The 21915-nt window shown below is 41.4% G+C and overlaps 1 protein-coding gene across 7 annotated transcripts in view; it reads left to right on the top strand.

Annotated features, from left to right (window-relative positions):
* Window positions 1–14334: 14334 nt before the first annotated feature.
* The window catches only part of OS9 (OS9 endoplasmic reticulum lectin), a 30144-nt gene continuing 22563 nt past the window's right edge, over window positions 14335–21915 (top strand). For 3 of the 7 annotated variants that reach the window (XM_082420956.1, XM_082420953.1, XM_082420955.1), the window contains exons 1-5: window positions 14337–14532; window positions 14959–15135; window positions 16283–16346; window positions 16477–16553; window positions 16739–16837. In XM_082420956.1, the coding sequence (XP_082277082.1) occupies window positions 14371–14532; window positions 14959–15135; window positions 16283–16346; window positions 16477–16553; window positions 16739–16837 (579 nt within the window). In that variant the 5' untranslated portion in view covers window positions 14337–14370. Of the gene's footprint in view, window positions 14533–14958; window positions 15136–16282; window positions 16347–16476; window positions 16554–16738; window positions 16838–18530; window positions 18612–21915 lie in introns of all 7 variants that reach the window. The other 4 variants (XM_082420951.1, XM_082420950.1, XM_082420954.1 and 1 more) reach the window with 3 other exon arrangements.

Genomic DNA, 21915 nt, shown 5'->3' with positions numbered 1-21915 from the left:
CAAGGTGTTATTTGCCTTTTTTGCCGGTTTGACATTTGCACTGAGGGTGCAAAAGCAACGGTGGGTAGAACTGCTGGCCCCTTAGCACTAATCAAGGCAGTGGCACCAAACTGTACTAGTCATTGTTTTCTTTACTGCCACATGCTTGCAGTAAATAATGCCAGTTTCACTTAAGAATGTCCTTGATAAAGCAGTAAAAACCATTAGTTTCGTTAAATCTCAACTCTTGAGTGCATATATTTTTAAAATTCTGTGCTACAAAATGGGAAATGCCAATAAAGCACTTCTGCTGCATACCAAAGTACAGTCATTTGGAAGGAAAGTATCTGCATTATTTAGATGCAAGCTGAACTAGTCCTTTTTATTTATTTATTTTTTTAATGGAACACTGTTTTTACCTGAAAGCATGATATATAATACTATGTTTGTTGAAATTTGGGAATTTGGCAGGCATTTTTACAAAAATAAATGAAGTGAGTCTGTCACTTGAAGGAAAACTACTTGGCAGTGTTTTTTGCCAATGATAAAACTGGAGTTTTCAAGTCAAAACTAGAATTTTGGAAAACTTGTACCTGCCATCTGAGCTTTATAGTTTCCTGATACTTCAAGACTTTTCTGATGAGATTGGCGGTGATATTAATGAATATGATTTTTTTGATGCTGTGTAATAAAATGTGTCAACATTTGGAAGATCCGCATAACTCCATGAACCAGTGTTTTCCAAATGACCAATTCATGTTGTTACAAAATTATATAGGGGTAAAAGATCCAGTCAAAACGCAAGATGTATTTTAATATGACAGAGTAGAAAAAACTTATTGATAGGATTTCAGATTCCACATTGCAACTAATCTTTAACAAACTCCTCCTTGTGGAGTTGTTGTATAAGATCAAAGAAGAATATCCATAATTATCTGAATAGGCTATTAAAATACTCCTCCGTTTTCCAGCTACATAGCCAGATTTATTCATATATTTTAATCAAAACAACCTATCACCATAGATGAATGGAGAAGCAGATATGAGAGTCCTGCTATCTTCTGTTATTGTCACACACTAAAAAATTTTGCAAAATTGTAAAACAGCACCCCTCTTTTCACCAATTTTTTGTTTTGGAAAATATAGTTATTTGTTAAAATAAAACATGTTATTTATGTTAAAAGTGGTGGCTTTATTATTGTTATTTAAAGTGACATGAAAATATATACTTAAAATTTCTCAGTTTCAATTTCTAGTACAATAAATATCAATAGATATAACCCAAATAAACTACAGTTGTTTAGAGGACTCAAGTATTGAGTGTAAAGGAGTCTTGGGATTAAAAGTTTGAGAATTATTGCTGTAAACCCCCAAAAAGACCTTCCCTATTAAACCTCTTTCCTGCTCCTGTGTAACTCCTATTCAGAGTTTCAGTTATTCCCTTTCTCTTTCTTACAGTTTACTATATATATTCCCCTTCTTGATCACATCTCCTGCCCACATTCTATTGCTGGTGGGATTTGGCTTGTTTCAAGTTTTTGGCTCTTCTGAACTATACTTCTACAAATATTTTTGTACACGTCTCCTGGTGCACAGGTGCAAGAATTTCTTATGGTATATACACAAGTGGAATTACTGGGTCATAGGTCAAGAAATTTTCAACTTTATTAGGTAGTGCCAGATTATTTTCTAAAGTCGTTGCACCAATTTACACTCCCACCAGTAGTATATCGAAGTTCCAACTGTTTCTCACCCTTGCTGGCACTTTCTGTAGTAAGACTATTTAACTTGTGCTGATCTGTTGGCTGAGTAATAATATCTCTTTTTTCTTTTTTTTAATTAATTAATTTATTGATTTTTGGCTGTGTTGGGTCTTCGTTTCTGTGCGAGGGCTTTCTCCAGTTGCGGCGAGCGGGGGCCACTCTTCATCGCGGTGTGCGGGCCTCTCACTGTCGCGGCCTCTCTTGTTGAGGAGCACAGGCTCCAGACGCGCAGGCTCAGTAGTTGTGGCTCACGGGCCCAGTTGCTCCACGGCATGTGGGATCTTCCCAGACCAGGGCTCGACCCCGTGTCCGCTGCATTGGCAGGCAGATTCTCAACCACTGCGCCATCAGGGAAGCCCAGTAAGACTTTTTGGTCAGGGCCTTCTCAATTTTATTTCCCACTGTTTTAAGTCTTAAAGCAACAGAGTTTTCCAACAGTTTAAGACCTAATGTTTCTGGACATGTAATTCCCTTTAATATTTGCTTGCAAAAAAAAAGCCAGTTCTAAAAAAAAAAAAAAAAAAAAAAGCCAGTTCTCATCTCTTTTTTGTAATGCATCCAAAATTTTCCAGTGCATGCTGGCCATTTGATTCTTTCCAACCTCTTCCCTTTGTGCTCAATAGCGTATACTGTGTTTTCCAAATTATTACAGGCATCATTTTACCAAGTATTTTGTCATTGTAGAACATGATGTTCCAGATAGTGTCTTTGGTCTCTTAGCTCCACACTTACCCTTTTAGAACATCTTTTCTAATGTCAAGTAGGACTACTTTCCTAATCATGTGGGTTCCTGTTAGGTTCTGACAGCGCTGGAGGGAGCTGCAGTGGTAACATTGGTAGCAATGTGATTGTGTTCCTGTTCAGGCATCTGGGTTTCAACAGCAGCAGCCTCAGTGCTCAGCAATGGTAGATCCTGGGTAACACCATTTCCCCTTTTGCTCCACTGGCCCTAGAGTTAGTGACTTCCTGCACTTACTAATCATTGAGTAACCTTATCTTCCCCTTTTTTCTACTCCATCCCTTGTGGCACTTTGTAAATGATTATCTGTATTAAATTCTCTCTATTCGAAATACCCAGAATTGTTTCTGTTTTCCTAACGGAACAGTGTTTACTGTCTTGTTTACTAACACAAATAGATTGCCATCCTTTGAGCCTCCAGTATAATTTTCTCATTGATGGCCACCTGATTGCTATGTCAGTGCCATATATTTTGGTTTTTGTCACAGCAGCACACCACTTCCGCTATCATAACACTGATAGCAAAGCCACACAAAGAACTACAATAAAAGAAATCTACAGACAAGTATCCTGTATCAACATAATGCAAAAATCTTTGATAAAGATTTCTATTCTTTCTATTCTAGCAAATAGAATTCAGCAGCATATTAAAAGGATCATACACCATGAGCAAATGGGATTTATTTCTGGAATGCAAGGATGAGTCAATATACAAAAATTGATCAGTGTAATATCCCACATTAACAAAATGAAGGGAAAGGACCGCATGATCATCTCAATTGAATAAGCAATCGAATAAACATTCAATTGCTGGAGGGAGTGTGGAGAAAAGGGAACCCTCCTACACTATTGGTGGGAATGTAAGTTGGTGCAGCCACTATGGAAAACAGTATGGAAGTTCCTCATAAAACTAAAAATAGAATTACTATATGATCCAGCAATCACACTCCTGAGCATATATCCAGACAAAACTACAATTCAAAAAGATTATGTTCGTAGCAGTGCTATTCACAATAGCCAAGACATGGAAACAACCTGAATGTCCATCAACAGATGAATGGATAAAGAAGATGTGGTATATATACACCACATATATATACCATATATACCATTTGCAGCAACATGGATGCAAGTAGAGATTATCACACTGAGTAAGTCAGATATCATATGATATCACTTATATGTGGAATCTAAAATATGACACAAATGAACCTATCTATGAGACAGAATAGAATCACGGACATAGAGAATAGACTGGTGGTTGCCAAGGGGGAGGGAACTGGGGAAGTGACGGATTGGGAGTTTGGGATTAGCAGATGCAAACTGTTATATATAGAATGAATAAACAACAAGGTCCTACTGTATAGCACAGGGAACTATATTTAATATCCTATGACAAACCATAATGGAAAAGAATATTTTTTTAAAAATAGCAGGGTCTCAAAGAGATATTTGTACACTCATATTCATAGCAGCATTATTCACAATAGCCAAAATGTGGAAGCCACACAAGTGTCCATCAAGAGATGAATGGATAAGAAAAATGTGGCATATACGTACAACAGAATATTATTCTGCAATATGCTACAGCATAAATGAATCTTGCGGACTTTATACTGAGTGAAATAAGCCAGTCACCAAAGGACAAATACTATACGATTTTACTTTTATGAGGTACTTAGAGTAGTCAAAACCATAAAGACAAAAAGTATAATGGTGGTTGCCAGGGGTTGGGGTAGGGGATAATAGGGAGTTATTGCTTAATAGGCATAGAGTTTCAGTTTTATAAGATGAAAAGTGTTTACAGGATGGATGATGATGATGGCTGCACAACAATGTGAATGTACTTAATACCACAGAATTGTATACTTAAAAATGGCTAAGGTGGAACATTTTATATTATGTATATTTCAAAACAATAAAAAAGTCCTTTAAGACAGTTGCTTGCCTATATACCAGCAATGAACAAGGGGAATTTGAAGTTAAAATCACAATACCATTTACTTTAGCACTCCCAAAAATGAAATACTTAGGTATAAATTTAACAAAATGTGTATTATATCTTTATGAGGAACACTATAAATTCTGATGAAAGAAATCAATGAAAAATTAAGTAAATGGAGAGATATTCATGTTCATGGATAAGAAGACTCGATATTGTTAAGATGTCAGTTCTTCCCAATTTGATTTATAGATTCAACACAATTCCAATCAAAACACCAGCAAGTTATTTTGTGGATATTGATAAACCAATACTAAAGTTTATATGGAGAGGCAAAAGACCCAGAATAGCCAACACAGTATTAGGGAGAAGAACAAACTTGCAGACTGACACTGCTTGACTTCATGACTTCCTATAAAGCTACAGTAACCAAAGCATAGTGGTATTGGTGAAAGAAGAAACAAATAGATCAATGGAACAGAATAGAAATCTCAGAAATAGGGACTTCCCTGGTGGTCCAGTGACTAAGACTCTGCGCTCCCAATGCAGGGGGCCTGGGTTCAATCCCTGGTCAGGGAACTAGATCCTACATGCCGCAACTAAGAGTTCTCATGCTGCAACTAAAGATCCCGTGTGCTGCAACTAGGACCTGGTGCAGCCAAATAAATATTAAAAAAAAAAAAGAAATCTCAGAAATCGACCTACATAAATATAGTCAACTGATCTTTGAGAAAGGGGCAAAGGCTGGGAATTCCCTGGCAGTTCAGTGGTTAGGACTTCACGCCTTCACTGCTGAGGGCCCGGGTTCAATCCCTGGTTGGGGAACTAAGTTCCACAAGCTGCGAGGCACAGCTAAAAAAAGAGAGAGAGAGAGAGAGAGAGAGAGAGAGAGAAGGGAGCAAAGGCAATACAATGGAGAAAACACAGTCTTTTCAACAAATGGTGCTGGAACAACTGGACGCCCACATGCAACTTATGAACTTTCATCAAATCTTTTACCGTGGTCATTTTTAAGTCTTTTGTCATTTACAGACAGTTCTGGGTGTACTCTGATGATTTTGCAAATATGTTCCTATAAAAGGGTTTCATCTTCAAGAAATTCATGGTAAAGACTCTGACAAGTACAGGTTTCTGGTAACTGACTGTACTGCTGAACTGAATGAATAAGCATTTTCAGAACTCTGATGAAAAACTGATGAACTCATAAAAGTGCTAACAAAAGATCAAGATGAAAAAAACAATTAATTACATGGGACTGAGTGAACTGATGAGGATGAGTATAATTTTTGTGACTTTCTGTCTGAATTTAAAAAAAAAAAAAAATCCCACAAGGACTCAGAGGCAAAGAATATACAAATCAATTTTCACTGCAAAGTAAAGGAGCTGTTACAGTGGAGGACTACTGGACTGAATGTCAATATTATGACATAGTATGAGTGTGTTTCGTGTTTGGTAATTGCAATCATTGTTGCTTTTGTTGTGGTCATCCATGTACAATGCTTGGTGTCAGTCTATTTATCTCTTGTAAAAATAAAATACAGTGTGTGTGTGTGAAAAAAAAAAAAAAAAAAAAAGAATCTAGACACAGACCTTATGCCCTTCACAAATGTTAACTCAAAATGGATCATAGACCTAGGTATAAAACGCAAAATTATAAAACTCTTAAAAAACAACGTAGGGTGTAGAGAATGGACTTGAGGACACGGGGAGGGGGAAGGGTAAGCTGGGACGAAGTGAGAGAGTGGCATGGACTTACATATACTACCAAATGTAAAATAGATAGCTAGTGGGAAGCAGCCGCATAGCACAGGGAGATCAGCTCAGTGCTTTGTGACCACCTAGAGGGGTGGGATAAGGAGTGTGGGAGGGATATGGGGATATATGAGGGAGGAGATATGGGGATATATGTATATGTATAACTGATTCACTTTGTTATAAAGCAGAAACTAACACACCATTGTAAAGCAGTTATACTCCAATAAAGATGTTAAAAAAAAAACAACAACGTAGGGGAAAATCTAGATAGATAAAATCTTGGGTATGGCAATAACATTTTAGACACTACACTAAAAACACCATCCATGAAAGAAATTATTGATAAGCTGGACTTCCTTAAAATTAAAAACTTCTGCTCTGTGAAAGATGCTGTCAAGAGGATGAGAAGACAAGCCACATACTGGGAGAAAAATCTGCAAAAGACATATCTGATAAAGGAATGTTATCCAAAATATACCCCAGAACTCTCAATTTCAACAATAAGAAAACAAACAAGCCAATTAAAAATTGGGAAAAACACCCAAATAGACACGTCACCAAAGAAGATATACAGGTGGCAAATAAGCTTATGAAAAAATGCTCTACATCATATGTCATTAGGAAATTGCAAATTAAAACAACAAGATAGCACTACACACCTATGAGAATGGCCAAAATCTAGAACACTGACAATACCAAATGCCAGTGTGGGTCAACAGAAACTCTCATTCCTTGCTGTTGGGAATGCAAAATGGCACAGTCACATCGAAGGACAGTTTGGTAGATTCTAACAAAGCTAAACATACTCTTAGCATACAATCTAGCAATCATGCTCCTTGTATTTACTCAAATGAATTGGAAACTTACATGCACACAAAAACCTGCACACAGATGTTATAGCAGCTTTATTTATAATTGCTAATACCTGGAAGTAACAAAGATGTACTTCAGTAGATGAATGGATAAATAAACTGTGGTACCTCCAGACTGTGGAATATTATTGAGCAGTAAAAAAAAAAAGAGTTATCAAGCCATGAAGAGACATGGAGGAAGCTTAATTGCATATCACTAGATGAAAGAAGCCCATCTTAAAAGGCTACAGATTGTATTATTCCAACTATATGACATTGTGGAAACGGTAAAACTATGGAAACAATAAAAAGATCAGTGTTTGCCAATGGTTAATGGAAAGGATGAATTGACGGGTTACAGAGGATTTTTAGGGCAGTGAATCTATTCTGTACAATACTATTAATGGTAAATATATGTCATTATACATTTGTCAAAACTCATGGGAACTAAAGGCCCAGGCCGTGGAGGGAGCACAGGTGGCTGGTTTCAGGTGGAGCAGGATTGTTTGGCCACAGCAGAGACCTCCCAGTCGGCCACAGGAGAGACCTTGAAGGACACTAAGATGCCTGGTGAATAGCAGATGGAGGAGGAGGGGAGAACAGGAGGGGGAAGAGGAAGGGAAGGAGGAAGAGATGCAAGAGGAGATTGGTGCTGCTGGTGAAGAGTGAGGAGGATGAGGGTGAGAAGTATGAGATGATGAAACTCAAGATCCCCATGGACCACAGGGAGGTCTCCAGGGAGGCGCCAGCACCCGTGGCCAATGGGGCAGGTCCATACTTGGGCTGGCCTGCAGCCATGCTTTTGCTGGCCCTCCATGTCGACCAAGTATCCACTGACATGGGTGAGAGGCTCTTCCTGTACACCTAGCGCAGCCAGGGCTCCTTGGTGAGATTGGTGCACACCAAATATGGCCAAAGGAAAAAAAAGAAAGAAAAAAACCCTCATAGAATGTATAACACCAAGAGTGAACCCTAGTGTAAACTGTGGACTTTGGGTGATGATGTGTCAATGTAAGTTCAATGATTATAGGGAATGTGCCACTCTGGTGTGGGATGTTGATAGTAGGAGAGGCTCTGCATGTGTGAGGACAGGGGTTATATAGGAACTCTCTGTACTTTATGCTCAATTTTTCTGTGAACCTGAAACTGCTGTAAAACATAAAGTCTGTTTAAAAGAAAAGAATGAAATGTGGTTTTCAGAATACCAGCTCCAACATCACAGTGGTATATAGAAGGGTGGATTTGAAGCCAAAAGACATAATAATCAGCACACTCTCCTTGCAGACAATACAAGAAACCTTGAACAATTTACTTTATTCATCAAGTTCCCAATGTGTGTTATTGCTTTGGTGTGTTTTGATTCCACCTTAATAGTTAAACCCCAGAAGACATTAGCACTGTTTTTTTCTACTGTCAATAATCATGTAGGATTTTTACCTATTTCTCCACTTCATTCCTTCTTACATCTCAGACCTTCCATCTTGTATCCCTGTCCTTTCCTCTGAAGTATATCTTTCCTGGTTGCAAACCCTCCTGGGGGGTTGTTTTTGATTTTTGTTTGGTCTGAAAATATTTGTATTTTGCCCTCATTATTGAAAGATATTTTCACTAGCCATAAAATTCCCAGTGGCAGTTATTTTCTTTCAGCACATTGACGATATCATTTATTGTCTTCTGGCTTCCACTGGTGTCATTTGAGAAGTCAGTTCTCAGTCCAACTGCTGCTTCTTTGAAGGTAATCTGTTTCTCTGGCAGCTTTTAATTTTATTTTTATTGTGGTAAATGTACATGCAGTGAAATGCATGGGCCTATGTTGTAGGTCAATGAGTTCTGACACATGCATCCACCCATCCAACCCATACCCTGGATGCTTTTGATATCTGCTGTTATTCGTTAGTGTCACTTAGTTTCATGGTGATATGTCTTAAGTATAGACTTCTTTTCCATCTATTCTGCTTTAAATTTTTGGGGGCCTCTTGAATATGTGGATTTTGTATCTTTCATTAGTTCTAGGATATGCTCAACAATTATCTTTGCTTCATTCTTTCTTTCTCTTTCCAGGACTCTAACCAGGTTTCTCACTTTACTCTCTGTATGTCTTATTTTCTCTTTCCTATTTCTCTCTTTGTTGCTCTGTGTTTCATCCTGGGTATCTTCTTCTGATGTGTTTTCTACTTCACTAATCCTATCTTCAGCTAAGTTTAAACTTTCTTTGAGTTTTTAAAAAGAAAATTTAAATGAAAAATTTCAAATACAATCAAAAGTAAAGTATAATGAATCTCCATGTATTTATCATGCTGCTTCAACTAAAAATATGGTCAATTTTGTTTCATCTATACTCCCACCACTTCTCCCAGACTCCCACAGAATTATTTTAATGCAAATGCCAGTCATTATACTGTTTCATTGATACATACATGAGTATGTATCTCTAAGAGATAAGGAGTATCTTTTTAACGTAACCATAATACCATTATTACATCCAGCAAAATTGACAATGATATCTTAATATCATATAATATCCAGTCAGTGTCCAAATCTCCCTAGTTGACTCATAAAAGTCTTTTTCTAGGTAGTTTGATTCAGGATCCAAACAAGAGCTATACATTGCATTTGATTGACACATTTCTTAAACCTCTTTTAACCTATAACAGTTCTCTTCCCCCTTTTTTTCTTGCAATATATTTGTTGAAGAAACTGGAATATTGATCCTCTTTTATTCTTGATTCTCATGGTGTTGTTTAACATATTGTCCTGTTTCTCATGTTTCTTATAAACTGGTAGTTATATACAGAGTCTTGTTTTTTTGGCAAGAATCCTTTGTAGATAATGCTCTGTACTTCCTACTGTATCCCATCAAGAAGCACATAATGTCTGGTTGTTCCTCTTTTCATGATGTTAAGTTTTATCAGTGTATGCACATGGTGTCAGCTTGATTCATCTATAAGCCTCTTGGCTAATGTTTCTGACAGTCATTGATGACTACTGCCTTGATCAATTATTTCGTTAGGATTATAAAATGATGACAGTATATCATTCCTTCTGCTCTTATTAGCTGGAATTCTTCTCTGAAGAATAATTGCTTCTTAAACTATTTAGTTATTTTATTTAGTTTTTAATTTAAAACTCTATATTTTTATTTCTAGAAACTCTATTTTAAATATGTTAGATTATTTTTATAGTTTCCTGTTTTCTGATATATTTTCAAATTTCTTTTATTTCTTTAAGTATAGTGGGCATAATTATAATCAGTGTCAGGTAATTACAATACGGAATTCTTTTGGGCTCCGTTTCTGCTGTTGTTTCTTCTGGTTCTCATTCACAGTGTCTTATGTCATTTTGGGTTTAGTTATTTTTCATTATGAGTTACTAACTTCCCTTGGAAAATGATTTGTAGGAGTTCTTTGGTGCCTGGGATGAAGGGGATATTTTTCCAGAGTGGATTTGCATTTGCTTCTGCCAAGTGCCTGGGCCATTATTTTCTCCTCCTCAGAACCACTTAAATCTAAATTTACAGCTTGAATTTTTTTTAAACCATTTAAATGTTGTGAAATTGGTCTCTAAATTTCTTTAAGGGCCTACTTGTGATTACAAATTCTCCTTTGTTTGGCACTGAGGCAAACTTCCTTGCAGTTCCCTGGAGCTGGGGACCTGGGGACAGGTTCACTACCAGGAGGATTTTCTCTCAGAGTCTCCACCTCTAGTGGACCTTCTGTCCCATACTCTAGAAAACAAAAACACGTCAACAAAGCTCATATCTGTACACTGTTGGTGGGAATGTAAATTGGTGCAGTCACTGTGGAAAACAGTATGGATGTTTCTCAAAGAACTAAAAATAGAGCTACAATATGATACAGCAATCCCACTCCTGGGTATATATCTGAAAAAAAACAAAAACACTAATTCGAAAAGATACGTGCACCTCAATGTTCATAGCAGCATTATTTACAATTGCCAAGATATGGAAGCAATCTAAGTGTCTATCAACAGATGAATGGATAAAGAAGACATGGTATATATATACAATGAAATACTACTCAGCCATAAAAAAGAATGAATATTTGCCATTTGCAGCAACATGGATGGACTTGGAGGGTATCATGCTGAGTGAAATAAGTCTGACAGAGAAAGACAAATACTGTATGACATCACTTACATACGGGATCCAAAAAATACAACAAGCTAGCAGACTCACAGATGTAGAGAAAAAACTAGTGATTACCAGTGGGGAGAGGGAAGGGGGAGAGGCAATATAGGGGTAGGGGATTAAGAAATACAAACTATTATGTATGAAATAAGCTACAAGGATATATTGTAAAGCATAGGGAATATAGTCAATATTTTATAATAACTGTAAATGGAGTATAACCTTTAAAAATTGTGAATCACTATATTGTACATTTGTAACTTACATAATATTGTACATCAACTATACTTCAATTTTAAAAAGAGTTCAAAAAATACATTAAAAAAACAAAGGTTGGGGACTTCCCTGGTGGTCCAGTGGTTAAGAATCTGCCCTCCAATGCAGGGGATGCGGGTTCAATCCCTGGTCAGGGAACTAAGATCCTGTATGCTGCAGGGCAACTAACCCCATGCACCACAACTACTGAGCCCACACGCCACAACTAGAGAGCCTGCGTGCCGCAACTACTAAGCCCATGCGCTCTGGAGCCCGTGCGCCACAACTAGAGAGCCTGCGTGCCGCAACTACTAAGCCCATGCGCTCTGGAGCCCGTGCACCACAACTAGAGAGAAGCCTGTGCACCACAACTAGCGAAACCCGTGCACCACAATGAGGAACCCGTGCACGGCAACGAAAGATCCCGCATGCCACAACGAAGATCCCGCATGCTGCAGCTAAGACCCAACACAGCCAAATAAATAAATAAAAATTTTTTAAAATTAAAATTAAAATTAAAAAAAAACAAAGGTCAACTCTGCAACTTTGGCAAATGCCTTCCAAGCAAATGTGACTACAGGGTTTTGACTGTCAAAACCCTCTAGGTTTTCTGACTTCATTTAGATTTTGGCCTGTTAATTCTTCACTGTCCTGTTGGCTTTACCATGCTTTAAGAAGGAAGATAACTATATTTTACTCAGCATTTTAAGTTGTTTTTAGTGTGAGGATAACCAACCACACTGAAGAAAAAAGAAGTCTGTTTAGCTTTTCCAACACAACTTTTTATTTTCATTGGAATTAATGTCTTTTTTCCCCCTTAACTTTCTACATAATGATACTTATCATTAATATATTCCCAGGCTCTCCTCTGGTTAAACAAATCTGTTCTCAATAAGTTCAAATGTATTAGTATTCAATCAATTTTTTTTTTTTAAAGAAATCACTCCCAAATCCTTCTGAACTGCTCTAATCTTATGAATTGATCTCTAGTCCTGCCCTACAACTTGGAATCTCCTTTCAACATCGCCTTGGGGATTCCTTTTGTTTCTCTTTTGTGCGGGATACCTTGTTTCTTGGATTTCCTACCTTTTCTGTCTTTTGACTAACATTTGTCTTGGTGTAATAAATCCTCTCCTATCTTTCTGAAGAACAATGCATGGAATATCCATATTTTGAGACCTTGCATGTCTGAAACTGTCTTTATTCTGGACTCATAATTAGATCACAGTTTGGCTGTGTGTAGAATTCTAGGTTGGAAATAATTTCCTTCAAAAATTTGAAACCATTCTTTCTTGTCTTCTATCTTACAATGTTTTGATAAGCCTAACTGCTCTGATTCTTGATCCTTGTATGCAACTTGTCCTTTCTCTCTAGAAGCTCTTAGAATTGTTTGTCTGTGTCCAGTGTTCTGAAATTCTATAATGATGGATGTGGTGTGGGCCTGATTTGTTTTGCTATCAGTGTGCCCTTTCAATTTAGAGACTCAGTTCTCCATTTCAGGATAATACTTTAAAATAATTTCTGTGATTATTTCTTCCATTCTGAGTCTCTGTTCTTTTTGTGGAACTGTCATTATTCAGATGTTCAATTTGCTGGACTGATCCTTTGCTTTTTATTAATTTTCTCCTAAAGTAGAGCAAATTTGATTTTCAACTTTATCCTCCAGTCTTTCTACTGAATTTTTATTTCTGCTATCATGGTTTTGATTTCCAAGAGCTCTTTTTTTCTTACCTGAATAGTAGTTACTTTTTAAAATAGCTTCCTGTTGTTATCTTACGCACACAATATATTATCTCTCTGAGGATCTTGATGGATTTTTTGTTTAATTTTCAGTTGCTTTTTCTCCCTTGCAATTTGTTTCCTCTAAGTTGCTCTTTTTCTTCTTGCTTGTTTTGGTTTCTTCCTTGTACATTAAATACTTTCCTTAAATGTTTTATGATCCTTGGCTGTCTGCTTATATTTTAGAGTGAGGATATTAAAAAGCTGATTGGAAAGATTGTGTGAGGGCTGGGGCACGTAGGCCAGGGGCTTAATTGTAGGATTCCTTCACCTATTTCTTTAAGAGAAGCCTGATGAGAGTATCTTTGGGATTCTCTTTGGGGCTGGACAGATTCTCCAGATGAGTTTTTCCAAAGATACAGTCATTTCATGTTTATGTTTGTTTAGGAATCAATTTCACAGGTTTGCTAAATCAGTTACCATTCCTCCATCTGCTTTCTAGCTTCTAAAAGGTTGCTGCTGTTGTCTCTTTTCCCTGTCCCTTTGTTCCTACATGGCCTGGAGGATAATACGTGCATTCGCCGCCTGCCCCTCTCCCCCTTCCCCCCACCCCGCTCCCAGTTTTCAACTGGAAGCCCCCGTTATTTCTTTAGGATAATTTTATTAGACAACTGCAGGATCGCGCAGAAAGGTTTTGACAGAAATTACCAGATTGCCCTTAAGTTGTATGTATATGTGAAAAGAGGAATACTATTATATAATAATTGTTTTGCCACAAGTATAAGCAGCTTTCAGGAGTATTGCGTGCACGCACCCATCCGCCTCAATCCTCCGCCTGGCGGCGGCCGGACACAATACAAGAAACGGCTTAAAAAGCAATTAGAGATGCGCACAACAGCTGGGCGAGGACCGAGAAAAACTGCTGAACTAGGCCTAGCGGGTAGACGGTGCCTCTCGGGAACTGATAGAGGGTGGGAGGGGGTCCAATATCGTTGGTGATTGGTTGGCCTCTCTGACCAATCGTGCGCAGCGAGTGGTTTTGCTAATCGTCGTGATCCACCTCCTCGTGGGCTTTGGAGCCACATTGGCAAATGGGACTAGGGCACGTAAGAGGGACAGAACATTTAGCCAATGACACCTTGGAGCGTCGATGGGCGGGGTGAGGCCGCCGCCAGGTTTAGGGCGGAAGGAGTTGTTCTGGATTAGAAGGGGAACGAAAAATGGCGGCGGAAACGCTGCTGTCCAGTCTGTTGCGGCTGCTGCTTTTGGGGCTCCTGTTTCCCGCAAGTCTGACCGGCGGTGTCGGGAGCCTGAACCTGGAGGAGCTGAGTGAGATGCGTTATGGGATCGAGATACTGCCGTTGCCTGTCATGGGAGGGCAGGTGAGGAGGCGTAGAGGGGACGAGGGTCCGGGGCAGAAGGGGAAGGGGGAGAAGGTAGAGGAAGAAGGGCAGCTGTGGAGTTTGTGGCGGGAGCCTAAGGAGAATCGGGAAGAGTTAAGCAGGGGTTTCATGAGGACTCCTGAGGGTCGTAATCAGAGACCCATTCCCTTGGGGCCAGGGCCTGGGAGGGGTGGGGCTTCCCACTGTCCACTTCAGGTCCCAGTTCCTGATTGAAACACTCAGACTCCTCCCCCGTGGAGAAGTGGGAGTGCCCTCGCCCCTCACCCGCTAAGCACAGCTGGAGGACTTGTGGCTCACTCTGTCTTGACTGGGCTCTTCCCCAGGATATGAAGAGGGATCTCGTTGTTCTCCCTGATCCCAACCTCTCTTTGCCTCCCTGCCCCCCGACCCCCACTTCTTTCCCAGAGCCAAGCTTCGGACGTGGTGATTGTCTCCTCTAAGTACAAGCAGCGCTATGAATGTCGCCTGCCAGCTGGAGCTATTCACTTCCAGCGTGAAAGGGAGGAGGAGGCACCTGCTTACCAAGGGCCTGGGATCCCTGAGTTGTTGAGCCCAATGAAAGATGCGCCCTGCCTGCTGAAGGTGAAAGGGACTGGGATGGAGGGAACTAGGGCTTGGAAACTTATCTATTTGGGAACCATTGTGCCTGTGAATGAGGAGTGATGGGCAGGATCTGTTGGAATTAAGAAGGCCATTGAAGGACTAGGCATATTGTACAGATCGGAAAGAAGCAAAGAATCCTGTAACCACTGATGACACTTTGCTGAATGTAGAGGAGAGTTAGAAGAGCTCAGAATAAGGGTTAAGCTAAGATTGAGGTGCTAAAGAGGGTCAGTGTGGGGCAGTAAGGTCACTCCCCTTGAGAAGCCTTCCTGGCAAAGTCACCCCCTCCCCTGTCACTCTCTGCCCAGTATCCTATTTTATTTTCATCATGGCACTTTTCATGATCTGAAATCATCTTTTTAACTGAATCATCAGTTTATTCATTTTTGGTCTGAGTCCTAGCACTAGAACGTAAGTCTATGAAGTCAGAGAATTTATCTTGTTCACAGCTGTATCCCCCGTGGCTAAAACAGTATAAGGGAGTTCAATTAATACTTTAATATTCTATGTTTCCCTGGTCTGAGTGCTTCAAGGATATCATGATTTTGTATCTTTATGGACGACAAAGGATTTTTTTTTTTTTTTTTTGGCTGTGTTGGGTCTTAGTTGCTGCACATGGGATCTTCGTTGAGGCACACGAGATCTTTCGTTGCGGCTCACGGGCTTCTCTCTCTATTTGTGGCATGCGGGTTTTTCTTTTCTCTAGTTGTGGCACGCAGGCTCCAGGGTGCGTGGGCTCTCTAGTTTGAGGCACGCGGGCTTAGTTTCACCACAGTATGTGGGATCTTAGTTCCCTGACCAGGGATCGAACCCACATCCCCTGCATTGCAAGGCGGATTCTTTACTACTGGACCACCAGGGAAGTCCTCAAAGAAGGATTTTTTTATAAAAAGAGAAGAGTGGAAAGCCCACAGGTGCTAACCACTTAGGCTGTAGAGGTCTCTCTCCAAGTCATAGAAGGCAAACAGCCCTCCCTCCTCACCGAGAACCTGGAGGATTGAGTGTGGAAGCAGAGGGAGATGAAAAGTAAATGAGAGATTATGTGTCTTGGAGCCAGGAGAGATTCTGGTTCCAAGAAGAGACATCTGTACTCCATCCCCCGATTGTTCATTTTTCTTATTGTCAGACCAAGGACTGGTGGACGTATGAATTCTGCTATGGACGCCACATCCAGCAGTACCACATGGAAGGTGACTCCCGCCTACATTTTTCCTAAGCCCTCAGCAACCTGTCATGGAAGGTGACCTCCCTCCCCAGTTCCCTTCCCTCCTAGTCCTCTGAGGACAGGGTAACCATGCTTCACTGTGCTTTCTCTTGCAGATTCAGAGATCAAAGGTGAAGTCCTCTATCTCGGCTACTACCAATCGGCCTTCGACTGGAATGATGAAACAGCCAAGGTGGCAGGAGTGTGGGATTGGGAGAGAAAGGGGTCTGGGCTACAGACTGAGAGCCCTGACGAGAAGGGGAGGGTCAGGATTAGCTGACGTGTTTCTTGGGGTTTGGTGGCTATTAGGATAAAGTGCTCCTCTTCCCCCTTGCTGTCTTTCTCACACCCCTCCCTCCTGCCTGATGTCCTCCCCAGGCCTCCAAGCAGCATCGCCTGAAACGCTACCACAGCCAGACCTATGGCAATGGGTCCAAATGCGACCTCAACGGGAGGCCCCGGGAGGCTGAGGTTCGGGTGAGTCTTGGGAGAGGGAAGTTGACACTCCCCCAGTGACAACTCAGGTTCTAAGAGAAGAGGGCAGGGTTGCGTGGTATAGTCAAGAGTTTCTCTCCCAGACCCTAAACTCTAAGTTTAAGACTCATATTTCTAGCTTCACGGCACTGCCTGGATTTTCAGAGGCAGTTCAAGTCAACATTTCCCAAATCCTCCCCTCCGAACCCCCAACCACACTTTTATCTGTGTTTCTCCTTTCTGTCACCTAAGCTGGACATCTGAGTGTCATTATTGACTCTTACTTCTTCACTTTGTCCTCCTTTCATCATTTAACGACTCTGCAATGAGGTCGTGCTGGTGTAGGTATTGGGCTCTGCTCTGGGGGTACAGTGGTGAGCAGACACGCAGCCCCTGCCCTCATGGACTACAGTCAGGAGAGGAAGACAGAGATTAAAGAATCACAGAAATGAGCCTGTGATTACAAACTGAGAAGGAAGTGATATGGAGGAAAGGAATCAGGGTCAACAACAAAGTCCACTCATTCTACTTCTAGACTTCTCTCACAACTCGCCTCTTCTTTCCCATGCTTGGTACCTTCATCTCACTTGCATCACTGCCAACAGCCTCTTAACAAGTGTTCCCGATCCAGTAGTCCTTAACTGAGTTCAGGCAGACAGCTGTATGGTACGCAGAGTTCCTCAGGTGGTTCTAATGTGTATTCACAAACATAAACACCTGTAGAGAACCACATGACACAAGAATTATCTTTATGTAATACAGATTTGCACATGCAGCTGTGTGCTGGTAAATGTGGAACACCGGGATCGCCAGGGTAGGGTGGGGTGGTGGAAGGGGAAGCCCAGATGTAATGTTTGCCAGTATCCATGGTATAAATATCCCCATCATGGCAAAATTCATGCTATCACTGTGATGTCAGTCATCTTGCAACATTCCTGAAAACTTACCAGTTGGCTCTTGTGAACTGGCCTGAGCTGGCTTCAGCACACCCCTATAAGCAAGTGTCCCTTCTCTACCGAGTTCTGGAAAGCCTTCAAATAATTATGCCTCACACGAAGGATAAGATCCAAATACTTCAGCACAGACTGGGGTGGTAGCAGTGGAGGTGGTGGGAAGCAGCCAGATTCTGGATATATTTTGAAGGTAGAGCCAAGATTTGTTGATGGATTGGATGTGAGGTGGAGTCAAGTATGACTCCAGGGATTTTAGCTTGAGCAACTGGGAGAATGGAATTGTCATTTACTCAAGTGGGAAGAAACGGGTTTGGAGGAGGAAACTAGGCTGGTGTTGGACATATGAAGGTCAAGATGCCTATTAGATATCCCAGTGGTGATGGTCAGTTGGTAGTTGACTCTGTAATTCTGGAGTTCCGGGATGGGGTTTGGGTTGAAGATATAACATCTTACTGCGTTTCTGTCCCACTGCCCTTCTTCCTGTCCTTTGAACCAGTGAGTCTCATTGTTCCCTCTGCCTAGCGCCATCTTCCCAGAGATCTTTGAATGGCTGGCTCCATCCTCTCAGGTTATATATACCTATGACACCTCTGCAGGGAGACCTAACATAGGCACACAGACACACACACCCTTCTGCCTTGATCCTGGTAAACACCTACAGTGTTTTATATTCTTCAATGCATATATCATTTCCTGAAATTAGCTTATTTTTTGAGTTTAATCTCTCTCTCTATCCCCACTAGAATAAGCTCCAGGAAGTCAGGGACAATGTCTGTCTCAATTTATGCTGTAGCCTCAGTGCCTTCAACAGTGCCTGGCACCAAGTAGGTGCCCAGAGATTATTTATTGAATGAATGGAAGAAATGATAAGCCATTTCAAATGTCACTTTATTTTATGTGACCTTCCTTGGCTAGCCCAGAAAGTTCATTGTGTTCCCTCAGCGCTTCATATACATACAACCACGTCCACATATATCCACGTCTTAGCCTGTTTGGGCTGCTATAACAAAATACCACAGGCTGGGTAACTTATAAGCAACAGAAATTTATTTCTCACTGTTCTGGAAGCTGGAAGTCTGAGATCAGGGTGCCAGCATGGTTGGGTGAGGGCCCTCTTCCAGGTCACAGACTTCTTGTATCCTCACAAAGGAGCTCTGTGGGGTCTCTTTCATAAGAGCATTAAATCCCATTCATGAGGGTTCCATCGTCATGACCTAAGCATCTCCCAAAGGCCCCACGTCCTAATACTATCACAGTGGGCATTAGGAATTCAATATACGAATTTTAGGGAGACACAGACATTCAGACTATAGCAACCCACAGCATCCACACACATATATAATCTATTATAGCACTTGATTGTTTTGTTTGTTTCTTTACTTGTCTGTACCTTCAGTAGGCCGAGAACTGAAGGCATTTCCCTCACATCTGCTGAACCATGTGCCCTGTGCCAAGCTCTGTAATAGACGCTGGAGATGAAATGGTGATTGAGAGACCTACTCCTGCCCTCAGGAGACAGACATTAAATAAAGAGCCACAGGAAGCAGGATAAACTCTCTGATGGGTGAGGCACTTTTCACAGGGGAGCACACAATAAAGGAACTAACCGAGTCCAGGTCAAGGGGAGGCCTCTGGAGGAGGTGACCTTTGAACCAGCAGTTGAAGGATGAAGAGTTAGTCCAGCAGCTATAGACCAGTGGGAAGGAGAGGGCGTTCCAGGCGGAAGGTACAGTGAGTGCAAAAGGCCTGGAGGCAGGAGGGATTGATAGCCGTTCCCAGTGACTGGAGGGAATTGTGGGAGATGAGGCTGGGCAGTCTTTAGGGGACAAGTCACAGGTCATGAAGCTCTGTAGCTGTGTTGAGGAGGAGTTTGGACAATCTGAGAAACGAGGGGGAGCCAGTGAAGTATTTTGAGCAGAGTGGTGCCATATGCGGTGTTGGTTTTGAAGGCTCACTCTGGCTGGAGCATAGCAAATGATTGGGAGACCAGTGAGAAGGTGGTTGCAGTAATCCAGGTGAGAAAACGAGGTGGTCCAGGGGTGAAGACATGTGAATTATTGGAGAGATTTAAGGGGCAAAATCAATATAGTAAGATTCGCAGGTTTCTGGCTTGAGCAACTGGATGGATGGTGATTTCTGTTTTTGAGACGGGTACAGTGGGAAGGGGAGTAGGTTTGGTGAAGGAAAATGATGACTTTGATTTTGAATATGATGATTTTAGTGGCTGTAGGCATCCAAGTAGAGATATCTGAGGAGGCTGTGGATCTGGGGGTCTGGAGCTGAGGAGAGAGATCTAAATTGAACCCAGAGTGCTGGAGCCATCCACATACTGTTAGTAATTGAAGCCATGGTGTGGATGAAATCTCCCCCTGCCCCCCGCCCAAGAAACAGGATATAGTGAGAAGTGGGACAGAACTGTGAGGAAGCCAGCATTGAAAGCCTGGGCAGAAGGGAGCTTTGCCAAGAAGAAGCGACCAGAAGGGAGACTGTGGTGACATGGAACCCAGGAAGGACATGTCTCAAGGAGGGACTGGTCCGTGGTGTTGGCTGCATCTGAACCTTCAAGGAAGAGGAGAATTAAAAACTGCTGTGGGTGATCATAGGAATTGTTATTTTAATGAAAGCAAAACACGAACATGGAAATAAAAATTCAGACTGTAGGGATGGGAACCAGAGGAAAATTGCTAAGTCCTCTGCTCCCAGTCTCCCCTGACCAGTCCTTTGGTTGGACTCAATGCCAGAGGTCATTGGCAGTGTCCACCAGAGCAGTTCCAGTGGGCTGGTGAAGCTGAGGTGTTGAGGAACGTGGTGAGAAAGTGGGAATCTTTGAAGAAGTCTGGCTGTGAAGGGAAGGGAAAAGGCGAGCACTAGTTAGCAGGGCTGTGGGCTTGGGAAAGTGGGACTTTGTGCTTGTTGTTTCATGTGTTAAGATGGGAGCGTGTTTAAATGCTGGGTGGACCTAGTAGAAAGGAGGCAAGGTTGAGGTACAGGAGAAAGAATGAGAAGAGAATGTGGGCAGGGCTGGGATCCTGAGAAGGCGGCTCTGTGGTTGTAACTAGAACAGAAAGATGGCATATTTGCTGGGGAGTCTGGAGGTTTTAGTGGCAGAAAGTTGAGGGCGTTCCTCTGTGGCTGCTTTTATATCCTGATGGGCCACCCAAGTTCGTAGCCTGAGTGACTGAGTGAATCCCCCACTCCAGGGCAGGCCTGGTGAAGTTCCATCTTCCCAGTGCCTCCTTGGCGGGAGCAGTGTGCACAGTGTTTGGTAAAAGTGCAGTTTCCGGGGAGTTTGGGAGCAATTGGTTAGCCATCTGGAAATAAATAAATTTGGATCGCTATCTCAATTCGTACATTAAGTAAGATTTCAGAGAGATCTAAGATTTTTCCATCAAGATGTTTAATTATGAAACATTTCAAACATACAGAAAATAATGTCAAAGAGACCCATAAATCCATTGCCAAGTTAAACAGATGTTAACATTTTGCCATATTTGCTTCAGATCTGTTTTTTTTAATAGAAGGAATAAAATGCTAATGATATAGTAAAAGCCACTCTCTCATTTCTTCCCTCTCTCTCCTCTCCAGAAACAACCACAACCATCTCTATGCTTGCTTTGTACTTTTATTAGTGCTACACATATCACAGACAATATATATATTTTATGTTTTAAAATTATACATCAGTATAGTTTTTCTTTTTCACTAATCGATGTTTTTACCATTCTGTGGCATGACATGGAGATCCAGTTCGATGATTTTTTTAAAAAAATAAATTTATTTATTTATTTATTTTTGGCTGCGTTGGGTCTTCATTGCTGCGTGGGGGCTTTCTCTAGTTGCAGCGAGCGGGGCCTACTCTTCGTTGCGGTGCGCGGGCTTCTCATTGCGGTGGCTTCTCTTGTTGCGGAGCACCGGCTCTAGGCGCGCAGGCTTCAGTAGTTGTGGCACACGGGGTCAGTAGTTGTGGCTCACGGGCTCTAGAGCGCAGGCTCAGTAGCTGTGGCGCACGGGCTTAGTTGCTCTGCGGCATGTGGGATCTTCCTGGACCAGGCCTCGAACCCGTGTCCCCTGCATTGGCAGGCGGATTCTTAACCACTGCGCCACCAGGGAAGCCCTAAGATGGGTTTT

The sequence above is a fragment of the Balaenoptera physalus genome (assembly GCF_965194825.1).
Source record: "Balaenoptera physalus genome assembly, chromosome: 13".
In the NCBI taxonomy this organism is placed as follows: domain Eukaryota; kingdom Metazoa; phylum Chordata; class Mammalia; order Artiodactyla; family Balaenopteridae; genus Balaenoptera; species Balaenoptera physalus.
The sequence above is the reverse complement of the archived record's forward strand: the minus strand, read 5'-3'. Positions and strand labels throughout refer to the sequence as shown.